At 39.0% G+C, this 16,975-nt stretch overlaps 1 protein-coding gene across 1 annotated transcript in view; it reads right to left on the bottom strand.

Moving 5' to 3' along the window:
* The window catches only part of VAV3 (vav guanine nucleotide exchange factor 3), a gene marked incomplete at its 5' end in the record, with an annotated part of 390,664 nt that overhangs the window by 197,559 nt on the left and 176,130 nt on the right, over positions 1 to 16,975 (bottom strand). The window contains 5 exons of the mRNA XM_082265799.1: positions 398 to 501; positions 2,846 to 2,914; positions 3,389 to 3,481; positions 3,811 to 3,922; positions 6,606 to 6,671. Coding sequence (XP_082121925.1) covers positions 398 to 501; positions 2,846 to 2,914; positions 3,389 to 3,481; positions 3,811 to 3,922; positions 6,606 to 6,671 — 444 coding nt within the window. The remainder of the gene's footprint in view (positions 1 to 397; positions 502 to 2,845; positions 2,915 to 3,388; positions 3,482 to 3,810; positions 3,923 to 6,605; positions 6,672 to 16,975) is intronic.

The following is a 16,975-nucleotide window of genomic DNA, read 5'->3' as shown; positions in this document are numbered from 1 at the left end:
AGTAAGTTAACAGAGCTTCAATTCAGCTGTCAGGGTAGCCAATCAGCTTCTAAATTTAGTTTGTTCAAATAAGCATTGACACAAAAAAATGGAAGCTGATCCGGATTTTGCAGGCTCCAGTTTTAGTAAATCAACCCCATAATGTCCTGCAAGACTGACCACGCAGTCTTTTATAGCTCTATGAAGTTGATAAAATTGAAAATGAGCCCAATCACCAAAGGCATTTAAGTAGGTGAAGTGATGAGACAAGCAGAAAGTAGCAGAGAAGACATAAAAAGGACACAGCAGCATAAGGGTGCAATATAGGCCCATCTTCCCTTCGGACCTGTTGGTAGTGAATCTACTGTGACCCCTGTTGTTGCTAGTTATGAAGTTATTGCAGATGGTGAAATATTACCTCTCTTTATATGCCAGGAAGACCAAGTAGAGGTTTTGGCTATTTTTATGCGTAATTGAGTCGCTGACTTCAAGCATGAGGCTTCTGTGCACTTTCACCAGATCCTGTACGCCAAAAAAGAGAAATATGTGACCACAAACAAAAACTGCAAAGAAGCGCAAGTTATTTGAACAGGGATGCGGTGCGATTTCTGTCTAAATCATATGCGGTTTCCCACACAGCATCAGTGTGAACCAGCACTAAAGGCTCAGATCCCATAACACTAATATTTCAGTTATTTGTGAATTCTGGTGAACTGAATCACCGCTGATTTCTTATCTGAACTGGACTGAAGCAGAAAAACCACTTTCCCAGAGCGCACAACTCCAACCTTATAGCTATGGAGTTTATTGTTCTTGCTAGAAGTCTGTAATGTATAGTAAACGAAACATACAACAGACATGACTGATTTACTAAAGCACTGTGCATATACTAGAACATTGATTGTGTATTAACAACCCATTTGTAGACTGGTGTTATAGCTTTGTGAATTGAGCCTTGTAACTATAAAGTTAGCCTAAGTCTGAACTCCAGGAAAACAACAAAATACTTTATTACAATACATAAACTGTACAGTGATTAAATGTACATCCCAAAGGACTTGTAACTGTGTTCAACCAATATAGAGCTTTAAGTATGTCTGCAAGACAGTATAGCCAGGTCAGTGGCCTCACTTTTCTCACTGCAGTTAAGAAGTACAATTTGGTCACCTACTAACCCAAGATAGGTCTCTGGCTCTGAGAAAGAGGATTCTCCCTTGACACGCATCAGCCAAGCCATCACGGACACCATCTGGTCTCCTTGCATCATTGGAGCATTCCAGCGGTCCTGGAGGCGACTTGTTTTCACTTGCACTGATATGCGTGTATACATCATGCATTTGTGAGTATTAGGCCTCATGCACACTGGACATTATCAAAATGTCAGTAGAAAGTTGTAGATGTGGAATGCATTTTTCAGCTTTTTTGCGGTAGCGTTTTTCAGCTTTTGTAAGCTGTAGCATTTTTTAGCCTTTTTTTTAGCAAAACTTTACTCCCACAAAAGCTTATGGCTCAAAAACATTATTTATGCACTGAATAGCCACATTTTTCCGCATTTTTTTGCTTTTATCAGAGTTAGATCATTTTTACAGCTGAAAAACTCCTCTTAAAAGGAAACGCGAGAAAACGCCCCTGCCAAAAACTGCTGATAACAGCCTATGTGTGAATGGACACATAGGATAACATGCTGGGGAGTTTACTGGCTGCAGAAAAAAACATCTGATGCCAAAAACAGCAGCTATAAAAAAAAGGTCCAGTGTGCATGAGGCCTTATGTGTGTTACCTTTTATCCTTTAATAAATGTTTATAATGGAATTGCACTAGATCGGTGCGCCCTTCTCTTGTTTTCGTTACCTACCAACCCAAGCCTCCCCTTCGTGTAAGCATGCATACTGTTTTATGACATCCCAATGCAAAGCAGTACAGCCCTGATTGGCTAGCTATTTCTCATTCAGGCTAAGTAGTCCTGTGCGGCATACAGGAGTTAAATAGTACAGTGTCAGATAACCAAAAAGAAAGAAAAGATCCCGCGAGCAACCTCTAAGTAATAGATGAACAAGCAATATGCTGCAGACACTCCACATCTCATAACAGTGTAAGCAAATCAAATGAATAAATAGTGCTGCGCAAAATTAATTAAATAATATAAAACTAACAATCTGTGAAAAGTATAAATATCTGTACCATCAAAAATATAATCACACATAAATCTGATAAATGTCAAGAACAATAAACGTGTAATAATGCTATGCTATTAAAGTGCAAATGCAGCAATTGTGCCAGTATAAGTATGAAAAAAATGTGCAAACTATATAAATGTGCAAATATTGTAAGAGGAAGTCCCGTAATAAATCCACGTGAATAATAGTGCTGAATCACTATTTATAGGACTATTTGTTTTTCAGCACTATTATTCACGTGGATTTATTACGGGACTTCCTCTTGCAATATTTGCACATTTATATAGTTTGCACATTTTTTTCATATTTGTACTGGCACAATTGCTGCATTTGCACTCTAATAGCATAGCATTATTACACGTTTATTGTTCTTGGCATTTATCAGATTGAGGTGTGATTATATTTTTGATGGTACAGATATTTATACTTTTTCACGGATTGTTAGCTTTATATTATTTAATTAATTGTGCGCAGCACTATTTATTCATTTGACAGTGTCAGATAACGGTACAAGTTCTTTATAAAAATACATTTATCGATGTTTCAATTGATATGCAACTGAATTAAATGGTATTGAACCTTAGCCAGGAGCAGCTTTACTATTTGTCATTGTTAAATTATTTTTTCACATCGCCACTGTACTGGAAAGTTTTGCTATATTTCTTCTGCTTCTCATCTAAGCTACTTACAGGGATATTAATAAATATTTGTTGCAGGTCTGTTACAGGCAAGAATTTTTTCAATGGCTCCATGAAGAACTGCAAAAGGAAAGACAGATAATGAATGTATAAAAAAAGAGATGCGAAAAATGAATTCACTGTAAAGAACACCAACGACTAATTATACAGGAGGTGAGAGGTTATTTTTGGTATCAAACATTTCACGGTTATCACACCACTAACTTTCTGACATTCTACTTACCGAGGCGTCGCTATCAGTGTGTTAACAGTATTTACGCATTTACAATTTTTAGTCAAAGAGCTTTAGGCCAGTATGTTTAGAATACCTACCTCTGCTCTGTGTAAGGGTAAAGATGGTCACAATGCTTGGACTTCCCAAGTTGATATTTTCTTGCCAACTGGTAAATCAGTAGACCAGAAAGTAAGTACGGTAGTAGCCTCTGTTTTTGGCCACAGTGTGGATTTGATAGAAACTGCAGTTTTAACTATTTTAAAATAGTTTATCCTGATTAGTCAAGATATATTGGCCAACTTTCACCACTTTCCACCCACCTTTTCTATCGACTCCAAGGTCTCTGAATATTTCTCCTCTGTCTGCTTAATTTCCAAAAGGCAGCAGGACCGGATGTCACTCTCCGCAGTCCTCTGCAATCATTCAAAAGAAATGTCATTCAGAAACTTTAGTAAAAATGACTTTAATAATAAATTATGTATTTATATCTATCAGACAGTTAAATGATCAGTAGGATTAAGTTGATGAGAATTTAGAAAAAAGATAACATACTGTAGTATATTGTGGTTGGCTTAGGTGGCCTGGCTTGAGCCAAAAGGTTCAAAGGTTTTAGTTTGGAGCTTTTCAACAGTACCAACAGCAGCAGTGATATACTGTATTTGAGTATAATTATTCCACAATATTTTATATTACATACAGGACACACACATCGGCATTTACACAACAGTAAAGGTTTCCTTACATTGGGCATTGCAACTTCAACCTTCATGAGATCTTCGTAAACCTCATCTCCTTCATCCTCTCTGTATACACAGTCATAATACAATTCATCATCTTCCTCCATCCCCGATTCACTGTAAGAGGAAAAAATCTTATGAATTCCTATTCGTTGTGTGTTAATGTATAAATGTGATGATCCATCGAAGGAGCATGTTTTGGTCACCTACCCCCGCAAGGCTCCTCCTCCTGTCAGAATGTACTGTTGTATGACAGTACAGTTCAAACAGTAAAGCCTGGCTGGCTACAAAAAATTAACTAATTCTCTTCCAGGCTCAGTACTGCAATCTGACAAACAGTGAATAAACATGGTAATTTTTTCCACCATGAAACTTCTACCAAATACACAGTGCCCCAACAAATTTAACATTATGAAATTCCATAGGTGAGTTGTGCTTAAGGTCTGCTACTTCAGAGTTTTCCATCTAAAACATCTCACCAAATATTTTACTATTATGTATAGGGAATCCTATATGTGTGGTCTCTATTAGAAATATATATATACATATATATATATATATATATATATATATATATATGTTAGAGCACAGTCCTTTGTTGAATGCTAAAAACACCTTGGACATAATGTCAAGCCTTTTAGCCAAGGCTCCTGTCCTATATTGTACCCAAGTTCACTAGAGTCATAGGAAGGTTTACTGTTTTGTGAAGGAGCAGAAGAAGCCAGAGAGATAGGTAGAGAGATTAGATGTGGAACAGAACAGTGGAAAATATTTTTTTTTCTGTGTGCAAAAAGTTCAGTTTGTGCCCGTATGTGTATCTGCAGACTAATGCTGGCCATACACACACAGAATTTCGGCCGAAAATGGTCGTTTTAGAAAAGATCGTTCGAAAATTGGGCCGTTGGTGAGCACAAGTTTACCAACAATTTTGATCCTGTGCCCGGCTAATGTCGATGGATCCATAGCGAAAACTTTTATCGTTTCAACGAAAGTTTATACGTGTATGGTAAAACTGAAACGAAAATAATATTCTGACTCGTATTGCGCATGTCTTTGAAATATCAGTTATGATCATTATGATCATGAAAACGATTATGTAAAAGAGTTTATTCTGTCAGTTAATGGCTAATTCGCTTTCGAACGACGAATAATCGTTCAGTCTGCAAACGGCCGAAATTCTGTGCGTGTATGGCCAGTATTAGACTTTGGACAGGTGGCACCATAGCAAAAGAATAAAAACAATCAAGGAGCAACAATTGTAGATGTCAAAGTGGGTCCAAACTTTCTTTTCATGGGATCTATGATCATTTCAAAAGCCCATCACCCCTACAGTTAGAAACACTCCCCTAGGCTTAAATCGAACCCATTGATCACCCACAGTGTTAACCCCTTCCCTGCCAATGTCATTATTACAGTAACAGTGCAAATTTTTAGCACTGATTACTGTAGTAATGTCACTGGTCCCCCCAAAGGTGTCAAAAATGTCAGTTAGGGGTCCGATCTGTCCGCCACAATGCCGCAGTCCCGCTAAAAATCGCAGATCGCCGCCATTACTAGTAACAAAAAAAAATGACATAAACCTTTCCCTTAGTTTGTAGACGCGATAAATTTTGTGCAAACCAATCAAAATTCACTTATTGCGATTTTTTTTTACCAAAAATATGTAGCAGAAAACACATTGGCCTAAAATGATGAAAAAACTTGATTTTTTAATTTTTTGTTTTTGGGAATGTCATATAGCAGAATGTAAAAAATATTGGGGTTTTTTTTTTCAGAATTGTCACTCTTTTTTTGTTTATAGCGCAAAAAATAAAAATCGCACAGGTGATAAAATACCACCAAAAGAAAGCTCTGTTTGTGGGGAAAAGGGATATCAATTTTATATGGGTACAGCGCTGCACGACCGTGCAATTTATCGTTAAAATAAAGCAGTGCCGAATCGCAAAAAATGGTCTGGTTATTAAGATGGCAAATCCTTCCGGTCCAGAACTGGTTAAGATGATTTTTGGAGAGAAAAGGCGTACAAAGGAGCTGGGCAACCATTAATTTGTAGGTATAATATATGTGTTGTCAAAAAACAATTATAAAAAAAAGTGAAAGCTATTCAGATCTAAGGGTACAATACATGGATGCTACTAAGTAAGCATGTAATGGTAGTAAACCCAATCTGTACTGCTAAAATGGAGATTTTTCCTATTACTTTGCCAGTGATAAAGAAAAAAATGTCTTTGTAGTCTCCATATTGAGCTTTTAATTCTGTAGCTGCTCCCAGTATAACTCCACATATAGCCAATGTAATCTGTGATGCAAAAGAAACATAGCAATGCTATAACTCACTGACACCAACAAAAAGAGAACTTTGACCTTTACCTCTAATACAAGGTACTCTAAAATGATGCCATCCCACATTACATTTTCTAATGGAATGAGTAAGTCTTTATATGACATCCTATAAGTCTTTCCTTTATTGCAAAAACCAACCATTTTCTATGCATATTTTAAATAAGGTTGAGAAATAATTTCTTAAAAACATTTTTCAAATTCACATGCCCCTAGGTTTTAAAAGACTAACGTAAAAACAACGATATACAAGCTATTCAGCAAAACAAAGTAAACTGGTGCAGCCCAATTACATTGAAGCAAATCTAAACTGTTACTATAAGTATGAGATTTGTTTCCCTCTTTTTTACAGCCCAGTAAATACAGCAAATAAAAAGCATCATGACAAATTTCGCTTCCTTTGGTACAAGTATATATATATATATATAATACATATATAAAACATAATACAAATACATACTCAAGTAAATCAGGCAGAGCTTTATAAATGTCTTCATCTTGCACACTTTCCTCTGTGGGAAACGGCCTGCACAAAAAAAAATATATATATATTTGTTAAGTTGTTTGAGGTTATATAGAAGATTTAGAACCATGCCTTCTTTTATATTTTGTGTTTGGCATTTCGAAACTATAATGTGATGTCTGCTTAAACATTACCAGTAGACACAAGATGAGCATTTCCACTCCAACAGTTTAAGGTAAAGATATAATGATTATATCACCTTCAGAAAGCCTCACCAAACTACTTTTCAGGGAACCCAAACAATTAAACATTTAAAAAAACAGTTTCATTCATTTTTGTCTTGCCCCTCCACTATATCTAGGCCAACAGCAAAGCTGTCTACCAAACCTTTCTTCCTCCATTCACAAAGATGTATGCTAGGTAACACATGGAGCAAGTTAAATACAGTATATAAATAAAAAGGTGTAGCGCTATAATATCTCAGGAAAGATAACTTATAGAGTCCATAAGTCCAGTTTGATAAAAAAGAAGAAAGAAATGGATCATTCCAAAAAGAGATTCCACAGAATAAGTGCTTATTCCCCAACAGCATACACATGCAGATCTTCAACTATCAGAAACCAGATGTAAGACAGCCACCACCATGAGGGATGTGTGACGTGTGACGAAACGCGTAGGAGCTTGCGTCACATCACGCCGCTACGGACGGGACACACGGCGGCCATCTCTTTGGTTTGGTTCCGATTTATGCCCACTTAAGGACATTCCACACGACATGCTCTATTGATCTTGGTCAAATGTAAGTTGCCAATTGTCCTGTTTATGTACAATAAAATTGTGTAACAGTATTACGCTATGAGAGTTGTTTCTCCTCACATGACTGGATAATCCCTGAGGGATATGCGGGATCGATTGGTGGATAGCTATCTGAGAGATCTCCCCTGATGTGTACCCACTATTGGCCCTCTGCAATCTATGATCCCTGTAGTAAGGATCATAGTGATCTGGTAAGAGGCTGATTTATCCCTCATGGTGGTGGCTGTCTTACACCTGGTTTCTGATAGTTGAAGATCTGCATGTGTATGCTGTTGGGGAATAAGCACTTATTCTGTGGAATATCATTTTGAAATGATCAATTTCTTTCTTCTTTTTTATCAAACTGGACTTATGGACTCTATAAGTTATCTTTCCTGAGATATTATAGCGCTACACCTTTTTATTGATATGCCGTTTTTGATCTGTTTCTCTTATTCAGGATCAGGTGTTGGCTGCTTCCTTGATTGTTTTATGTTTAACAATTGTACACATTCCCACTAAGTGCAACAATCTCTCTGTATTTTATAAGTTAAAGACAGTGTTCATCAAAAACAATAAAAGTCACCAGTTCATGTGCTTATCACAAAATCCCAACAGGTCTGGTTGATAGTCTTTTGAAAGAGGCTTCCAATGCCAGATCGTTGCAGCTCTCCTAAAAATCCACTGGGTGGTGGAAAAGGATATCTGTACAAGGAATCAAAAAGAGAACAGTGCACGGCCGCCCTAGCATAATACTGCTTTATTGGAAACATACAGGAAGTTTAAAAAAATTTGATCCCAGATTGAGATGAACAATCGTGGGCGTATGCAGTGTATGTACGTACTCCCCTCTCCTGGATCGCCGCTGTAAGAGCTTGAAGCTGACAATCCTCCATCTACAGACCAGATGGCAAGTTCCAGGTCCTCCTCTTCCCGTAACTTGCAAATGTTATCAAGCTTCCTGTATGTTTCTAATAAAGCAGTATTATGCTAGGGTGGCCGTGCGCTCTTCTCTTTTTGATTCCTTGTACTTACAGTGGGTACGGAAAGTATTCAGACCCCCTTAAATATTTCACTCTTTGTTATATTGCAGCCATTTGCTAAAATCATTTAAGTTCATTCTTCTTCCTCATGAATGTACACACAGCCCCCCATATTGACGGAAAAACACAGAATTGTTGACATTGTTGCAGATTTATTAAAAAAGAAAAACTGAAATATCACATGGTCCTAAGTATTCAGACCCTTTGCTGTGACACTCATATATTTAACTCAGGTGCTTTCCATTTCTTCTGATCATCCTTGAGATGGTTCTACACCTTCATTTGAGTCCAGCTGTGTTTGATTATACTGATTGGACACACCTGTCTATATAAGACCTTCCAGATCACAATGCATGTCAGAGCAAACGAGAATCATGAGGTCAAAGGAACTGCCTGAAGAGCTCAGAGACAGAATTGTGGCAAGGCACAGATCTGGCCAAGGTTACAAAAAGATTTCTGCTGCACTTAAGGTTCCTAAGAGCACAGTGGCCTCCATAATCCTCAAAAGGAAGACGTTTGGGACGACCAGAACCCTTCCTAGAGCTGGCCATCCGGCCAAACTGAGCTATCGGGGGAGAAGAGCCTTGGTGAGAGAGGTAAAGAAGAACCCAAAGATCACTGTGGCTGAGCTCCAGAGATGCAGTCAGGAGATGGGAGAAAGTTGTAGAAAGTCAACCATCACTGCAGCCCTCCACCAGTCGGGGCTTTATGGCAGAGTGGCCCGACGGAAGCCTCTCCTCAGTGTAAGACACATGAAAGCCCGCATGGAGTTTGCTAAAAACCACCTGAAGGACTCCAAGATGGTGAGAAATAAGATTCTCTGGTCTGATGAGACCAAAATTGAACTTTTTGGCCTTAATTCTAAGCGGTATGTGTGGAGAAAACCAGGCACTGCTCATCACCTGTCCAATACAGTCCCAACAGTGAAGCATGGTGGTGGCAGCATCATGCTGTGGGGGTGTTTTTCAGCTGCAGGGACAGGACGACTGGTTGCAATCGAGGGAAAGATGAATGCGGCCAAGTACAGGGATATCCTGGACAAAAACCTTCTCCAGAGTGCTCTGGACCTCAGACTGGGCCGAAGGTTTATCTTCCAACAAGACAATGACCCTAAGCACACAGCTAAAATAACGAAGGAGTGGCTTCACAACAACTCCGTGACTGTTCTTGAATGGCCCAGCCAGAGCCCTGACTTAAACCCAATTGAGCATCTCTGGAGAGACCTAAAAATGGCTGTCCACCAACGTTTACCATCCAACCTGACAGAACTGGAGAGGATCTGCAAGGAGGAATGGCAGAGGATCCCCAAATCCAGGTGTGAAAGACTTGTTGCTTCTTTCCCAAAAAGACTCCTGGCTGTATTAGATCAAAAGGGGGCTTCTACTAAATACTGAGCAAAGGGTCTGAATACTTAGGACCATGCGATATTTCAGTTTTTCTTTTTTAATAAATCTGCAACAATGTCAACTTCTTTTTTAATAAATCTGCAACAATGTCAACAATTCTGTGTTTTTCTGTCAGTATGGGGTGCTATGTGTACATTCATGAGGAAAAAGAATGAACCTAAATGATTTTAGCAAATGGCTGCAATATAACAAAGAGTGAAAAATTTAAGGGGGTCTGAATACTTTCCGTACCCACTGTAACCACTTGCCTACTAGGCCTATTTTTGACATTTGGTGTTTACAAGCTAAAATCAGCTGTTTTTGCTAGAAAACTACTTAGAACCCCCCAAACAATATATTTTTTTTTTTAGCAGAGACCCTAGAGAATAAAATGGAGTTTATTGCAATATTTTTTATCACACAGTATTTGCGCAGCGGTCTTCCAAACGCAATTTATTTGGAAAAAATTCACTTTTTTGAATAAAAAAATAAGAATCCAGTAAAGTTAGCCCAATTTTTTTCCTTAATGTGAAAGATAATGTTACGCCGAGTAAATAGATACCCAACATGTCATGCTTCAAAATTGCGCATGCTCACGGAATGGCGACAAACTTTGGTACTTAAAAATGCCCATAGGCGACACTTTAAAATTTTCTACAGGTTGCCATCTTAGAGTTACAGAGGAGGTCTAGGGCTCAAATTATTGCTCTTGCTCCGTCGATCGTGGCGATACCTCACATGTGTGGTTTGAACACCGTTTACATATGTGGGCCGGGTTTCCGTATGCGTTCGCTTCTGCGCACGAGCTAACGGGGACAGGGCGCATTAATTTTTTTTTTTACTATTTATTTTATTTATTATTTTTTATTTTTACACCCTTTTTAAAAAAAAATTGATCATTTTTATTTCTATTACAAAGAATGTAAACATTCCTTGTAATAGAAATAGGCACGACAGGACCTCTTTTTTGTGAGATCTGGGGTCAAAAAGTCCTCAGATCTCACAAGTACACTAAAAGATAGAAAAAAAAAAAGGGACCTTTAAGCAGGTTGCTAGGCAACGACCATTGCCGTCGCTCCGGTCCTCCAAGACCATAGAGTCGAGTGAGGGAAAGCTTGCCCTCACTCAACATCCTGTCTGTGAGGATTCGGGACACGATCGTTTTCCCCGCTGTCGGCGGGTCCGGTAAGCGGGGAAAAGGACCAGGACGCGGCGGCAGGGGGGCACCTCTTCCGCCATCCCAGAAGGGTGATCCCGCGGCGAATCCGCCGCTGGGACCACCCTTATCGGAAAGCCGATCGCCTGCAGTTTAAAAAAATACCAGGGTTATGGCAGCTATCTGCTGCCATAACACCGGTATTTAAGTGCAAATGCAGGACGTATATATACATTGGCCGGTAGGGAGGTGGTTAAAGGCAGTGTTGCCTGACAACAGTCAGAGAACAGCACATTTGACCACCATCATATATCTACTGTTGTAGAATTACGGGCCACATTATTATTGTGAAAACAAATCAAGACCTTTACTACCCTTTAGTTTAGTATCTACAGGCCTCATCATATCATTTGTTGCATGCTTTGCTTGGGCTGTATTCAGCTTGATAAACTCATTTTATTCTGTATATTACAGTGCCTTGAAAAAGTATTCATAACCCTTGAAGTTTTCCATATTTTGTCATGGTACAACCAAAAACGTAAATGTATTTTATTGGGAATTTAGGTGATAGACCAACACAAAGTGGCACATCATTGTGAAGTGGAAGGAAAATGATAAATGGTTTTCAAAAATGTGTACAAATAAATATCTGAAAAGTGTGGCGTGCATTTGTATTCAGCCCCCTTTACCCTGATACCCCTAACTATCTAGTGCAACCAATTGCCTTCAGAAGTCACCTAATTAGTAAATAGAGTTCACCTGTGCATAATTTAATCCCAGTATAAATACAGCTGTTCTGTGAAGCCCTCAGAAGTTTGTTAGAGAACTTTAGTGAACAAACAGCATGATGAAGGCCAAGGAACACAACAGACAGGTCAGGGATAAAGTTGTGGAGAAGTTTAAAGCAGGGTAAAGTTATAAAAAAATATCCCAAGCTTTGAAAATCTCATGGAGCACTGTTCAATCAATTATCCAAAAATGGAACGAGTATGGCACAAATGCAAACCTACCAGGACATGGCCGTCCACCTAAACTAACAGGCCAGGTAAGGAGAGCATTATTGAGAGAAGCAGTCATGAGACCCATGGTAACTCCGGAGGAGCTGCAGAGATCCAGAACTCAGGTGGGAGAATCTGTCTACAGGACAACTATTAGTCATGCACTCCACAAATCTGGCCTTTATGGAAGAGTGGCAAGAAGAAAGCCATTGTTGTAAGAAAGCCATAGGAAGTCCAATTTGCAGTTAGCGAGAAGTCGTTTTGGGACACAGCAAACATGTGGAAGAAGGTGCTCTGGTCAGATGAGACCAAAATTGTACTTTTGGGCCCAAAAGCAAAACGCTATGTGTGGCAGAAAACTAACACTGCACATTACCCTGAACACACCATCCCCACTATGAAACATGGTGGTGGCAGCATCATGTTGTGGGGATGCTTTTCTTCAGCAGGGACAGGGAAGCAGGTCAGAGTTGATGGGAAAATGGATAGAGCCAAATACAGGGTAATCCTAGAAGAAAACCTGTCAGAGCCTGCATAAGACTTGAGACTGGGGCAGAGGTTCCCCTTCCAGCAGGACAACGACCCTAAAAATACAGCCAGAGCTATAATTGAATGGTTTAGATCAAAGCATATTCATGTGTTAGAATGGCCCAGTCAAAGTCCAGACCTAAATTCAATTGAGACAGACACTCTCCATCCAATCTGACAGAGCTTGAGCTATTTTGCAAAGAAGAATGGGCAAAAATGTCACTCTCTAGATGTGCAAAGCTGGTTGAGACATTTCCAAAAAAGACTTGCAGCTGTAAATGCAGCAAAGTATTGACTCAGGGGGGCTGAAAACAAATGCAAGCCACACTTTTAAAATATTTATTTGTAAAAAAATTTGAAAACCATTTATCATTTTCCTTCCATTACACAATTATATGCCACTTTGTATTGGTCTATCACATAAAATCCCAATAAAATAAATTCATGGTTTTGGTTGTAACATGACAAAATGTGGAAAATTTCAAGGGGTATGAATACTTTTTCAAGGCACTGTAGATAGTAGTAATGATCCATGCTCCCTTAGCATAGACCTGTAAATATAGTTCACACCTTAGAGATTCTACAAAGTTGTACTCAGAGAAACTCATCTTCATTTTTTTTAAATCTAATCTGTGAATTGTCAAAGGTTAGGAACTTGACATTAGTTTGCTAGACTTTTGAGCAGGTTAGATCTACTTGATGGGGAAATTGCATGTTTCCTATTTCTTAATTAAAATTGGATCACAATATCCTGGTTACCTAATTTGACCTCATACCAAAGGAATGTCATTACAAACTGACCAAGTCCTTGGCCCAGAATATTCTGGTTACCTTAGCTGACTTTATACCAAAGGAATGTCATTACAAACTGACCAAGTCCTTAAAAGATCATGTTGCTTGCAGTGAGGGTTGGCCATTTCTTTACACTCAAGTCCTATTTATATCAAGCACACCTCTGATTCTGATCATCTGTGCTGCGCCATAAAAGCAGATGGGACTCTGCATCTGAATCTGCATCCCCCCCCCCCCCCTCCGCTGCCACCTTTGGCACCTTTTGGAAGGGAGTGGGTACCTGGTTTTGACAGCTACCAGCTTCTGCTAAGCTCTGGAGCAACTGCGCTGGCAGAGGGCAACAAAGCGCCCAGTCTATTTGCCTTTAGTAAATCAACCCCTATCAGATTATTATTTTTATGGTGCAAAACTATCAAGTCAATGTAACAAAATGTTTAGGTATTGTCAGTATTTTTCAAAGGATAAACAACAGCTATGATGTGCAAAGGGCAATAACCCATTACAATTAATCATTATTTCTTGTTCTTACTATAGTAAAATGAAATTTAAATGCTAAGAGCTACAGCAATTTGTACTACATCATATTGAATACACCCATATGACATTCAGGCTGTCCTATTGTTTATGCAGTTTTTGCCCTGAAGCACATTTTGAAGGACATTCTTCATCTATTGATATATTTTGTTCAGTTCTATTATGGGGACCACAAGAGTACACCATTTGTAGTTACAGAGACACTGTCTTCAGATGAGAAAAGAGGAAAGTTGAATAATTAATTACTACAATTATTATATAAATAAATATTGACTTTAGCATCAAATACATTTTTTCTGGTTGGAGTATGCTTTTTGTATGTCCTACCTAGACAGAGAACAAGGGTTTTCATGTAGAATTAATATTCAAGGACTTTCTTGTAGTTGAGCATAAGAACTTTAAACTTGCATAAAACATCCATCAATTTTTTAAGCCGTTATACTGATACATGGTGAACATCTATAATTTAATATCAACTTATATGCCTGTAACTATCTTTATTGCAAATGTCTCCTCAATGTGCAAAAAATGTCCTAAATAAATATTATAGTTCTTGATGTCATTGTTATTAATAATACTACCACTCATAATAACAAATGTTGATTATAATCACTGTACAAGTGCCTCAGTTTTTGTCAACTCATTACATATTTTATTACATACCATTTTGAACAAAAAAATGCTTTTAAAATGAGAAATATATAGTTTTGCTAAATATCGCATGGTGTCAAAATCAGCAGCAGCTTTTTTCATTCATCTACAGGTCATGTGCTTTCAGAAAATATATGGTTTGGGGGGGTCTTAAACAAACTCTGAAAGCTGTAAGGGAACAATGAATACCTCCAGATTTTTTGAGAAATTTGGATATTTCCATTTTTGCGTATGTTCGATTTTCACCATTTCGCAAAAAAGATGCAATCTAAAATTTACAAATAATGGTTATTTATTACCTCAATAAAGGTTATCTTTTATATTTAGCAGGGATTTTGTAAAATGTGCTGTGTTTTTATCTGCTAAAAATGATTTTAGCGTATTTTTAGCAAAAATATTATTTTGATAAACTTTGCCCAAATATCATTGTGCCCTAAAAATAAATAGCACCTAATGTGTATTCTACTAGTCATGTGCTTTCAGAAAATATATAGTTTGGGGGTCTTTAACAAACTCTGAAAGCTGTAAGGGAAAAATAAAAAAGCAGAGGAAAAATTGTAAAAATGGCCTGGCCAGCTAAGTTTAAAAGTGGAGCACAGGGCTTGGCAGCGAAAGGGTTAAGCCTCCTACACGGCTGTTTCAGTTTCAGTTAATGACTGTGTTTCAACCTACATATGAAATTGATGATCATTGGCACCTGCTTGGTATAATTGGTTAATCATACACCTGAACCAATCCTGCAAAATCCCTGACTTTGTGCAAGTATACAAAGTGTGCAAGAATTGATGCTGGTTTGAAGGCAAAGGGTAGTCACCCCAAACATTGATTAGATTTATATTTTTCTTCTGTTTGCTCACTTTATTTTTTTCATCAATTTACAAAATGCAAACAATTAAACTATATATTTTTGAAAGCCTTCTTACTTAACAGCATTTCTTCAGGCCTCCCTTAAACTTAAACACACACACACTGCTCAAAAAATAAAGGAACACTTTGAAAACACATCGGGTCCCAATGGGGAAAAATCTCATGCTGGATATCAATACTGATATGGACTGGGTAATTTGTTAGAAACGAATGGATGCCAAATCGTTTGATGGAAATGAAAATTATCAACCTACAAAAGGCTGAATTCAAAGACATCCCAAAAATCAAAGTGAAAAATGATGCCGCAGGCTAGTCCATTTTGCTGAAATTTCATTGCAGCAACTCAAAATAGTACTCAGTAGTTTGTATGGCCCCCATGTGCTTGTATGCACGCTTGAAAACATTGGGGCATGCTCGTAATGAGAGGACAGATGGTGTCCTGTCTGGACCAGGGCATCACTGAGCTCCTGAACAGACTGAGGTGCAACCTGGCGGAGTCGGATGAACCGAAAAACATAATGTCCCAGAGGTGTTCTATTGGATTTAGGTCAGGCCAGCGTGGGGGGCCATTCAATGGTATCAATTCCTTCATTCTCTAGGAACTAGCTGCATACTCTCGCCACATGAGCCAGGTCATTGTCGTGCACCAGGAGGAACCCAGGACCCACTGCACCAGCGTAGGATCTGACAATGGGCCCAAGGATTTCATCCTAATACCGAATGACAGCCAGGGTGCCATTGTCTAGCCTTGAGAGGTCTGTGCCTCCCTCCATGGATATGCCTCCCCAGACCATCACTGACCCACCACCAAACTGGTCATGCTGAACGATGTTACAGGCAGCATTAATTCTCCATGGCTTCTCTAGATCCTTTCATGTCTGTCACATGTGCTCAGGGTGAACCTGCTCTCATCTGTGAAAAGCACAGAGAGCCAGTGACAGACCTGCCAATTCTGGTGTTCAATGGCAAATGCAAATCGAGCTCCACGGTGCTGGGCAGTGAGCACATGGCCCACTAGAGGATGTTGGGCCCTCAGGCCACTCTTGTGAAGTCTGTTTCTGATTGTTTGGTCAGAGACATTCACACCAGTGGAGGTAGTTTTGTAGGGCTGTGGAAGTGCCCATCCTGTTCTTCCTTGCACAATGGAGCAGATAATGGTCCTGCGGATAGCTTAAGGACCTTCTTTGGCCCTGTCCAGCTCTCCTAGAGTAACTGCATGTTTCCTGGAATCTCCTCCATGCTCTTGAGACTGTGGTGGGGGACACAGCAAACCTTCTGGCAATGGCACGTATTGATGTGCCATCCTGGAGGAGTTGGAATGCCTGCGCAACCTCTACAGGGTTCAGGTATCGCCTTATGCTATCAGTAGTGACATGGACCCTAGCCAAATGCAAAACTAGTGAAAAACAGTCAGAAAACATGAGTAGAGAAAAAAATTTCAGTGGCCTCCACCTGGAAAACCATTCTGTTTTGGAGGCTGTCTCGTTGTTGCCCATCTAGTGCCCCCGTTGGGGATTTCATTAATACCAAAGCAGCTGAAACTGATTAAAAACCCCTTCTTCTACTTAACTGACCAGATCAATATCCTAGAAGTTTAATTGACTTGATTTTGATGCTA

This window comes from Pelophylax lessonae, assembly GCF_965119305.1.
Source record: "Pelophylax lessonae genome assembly, chromosome: 8".
NCBI classification, from domain to species: Eukaryota; Metazoa; Chordata; class Amphibia; order Anura; family Ranidae; genus Pelophylax; species Pelophylax lessonae.
Note: the sequence above shows the minus strand (reverse complement) of the source record. Positions and strands in the feature narration are given on the sequence as shown.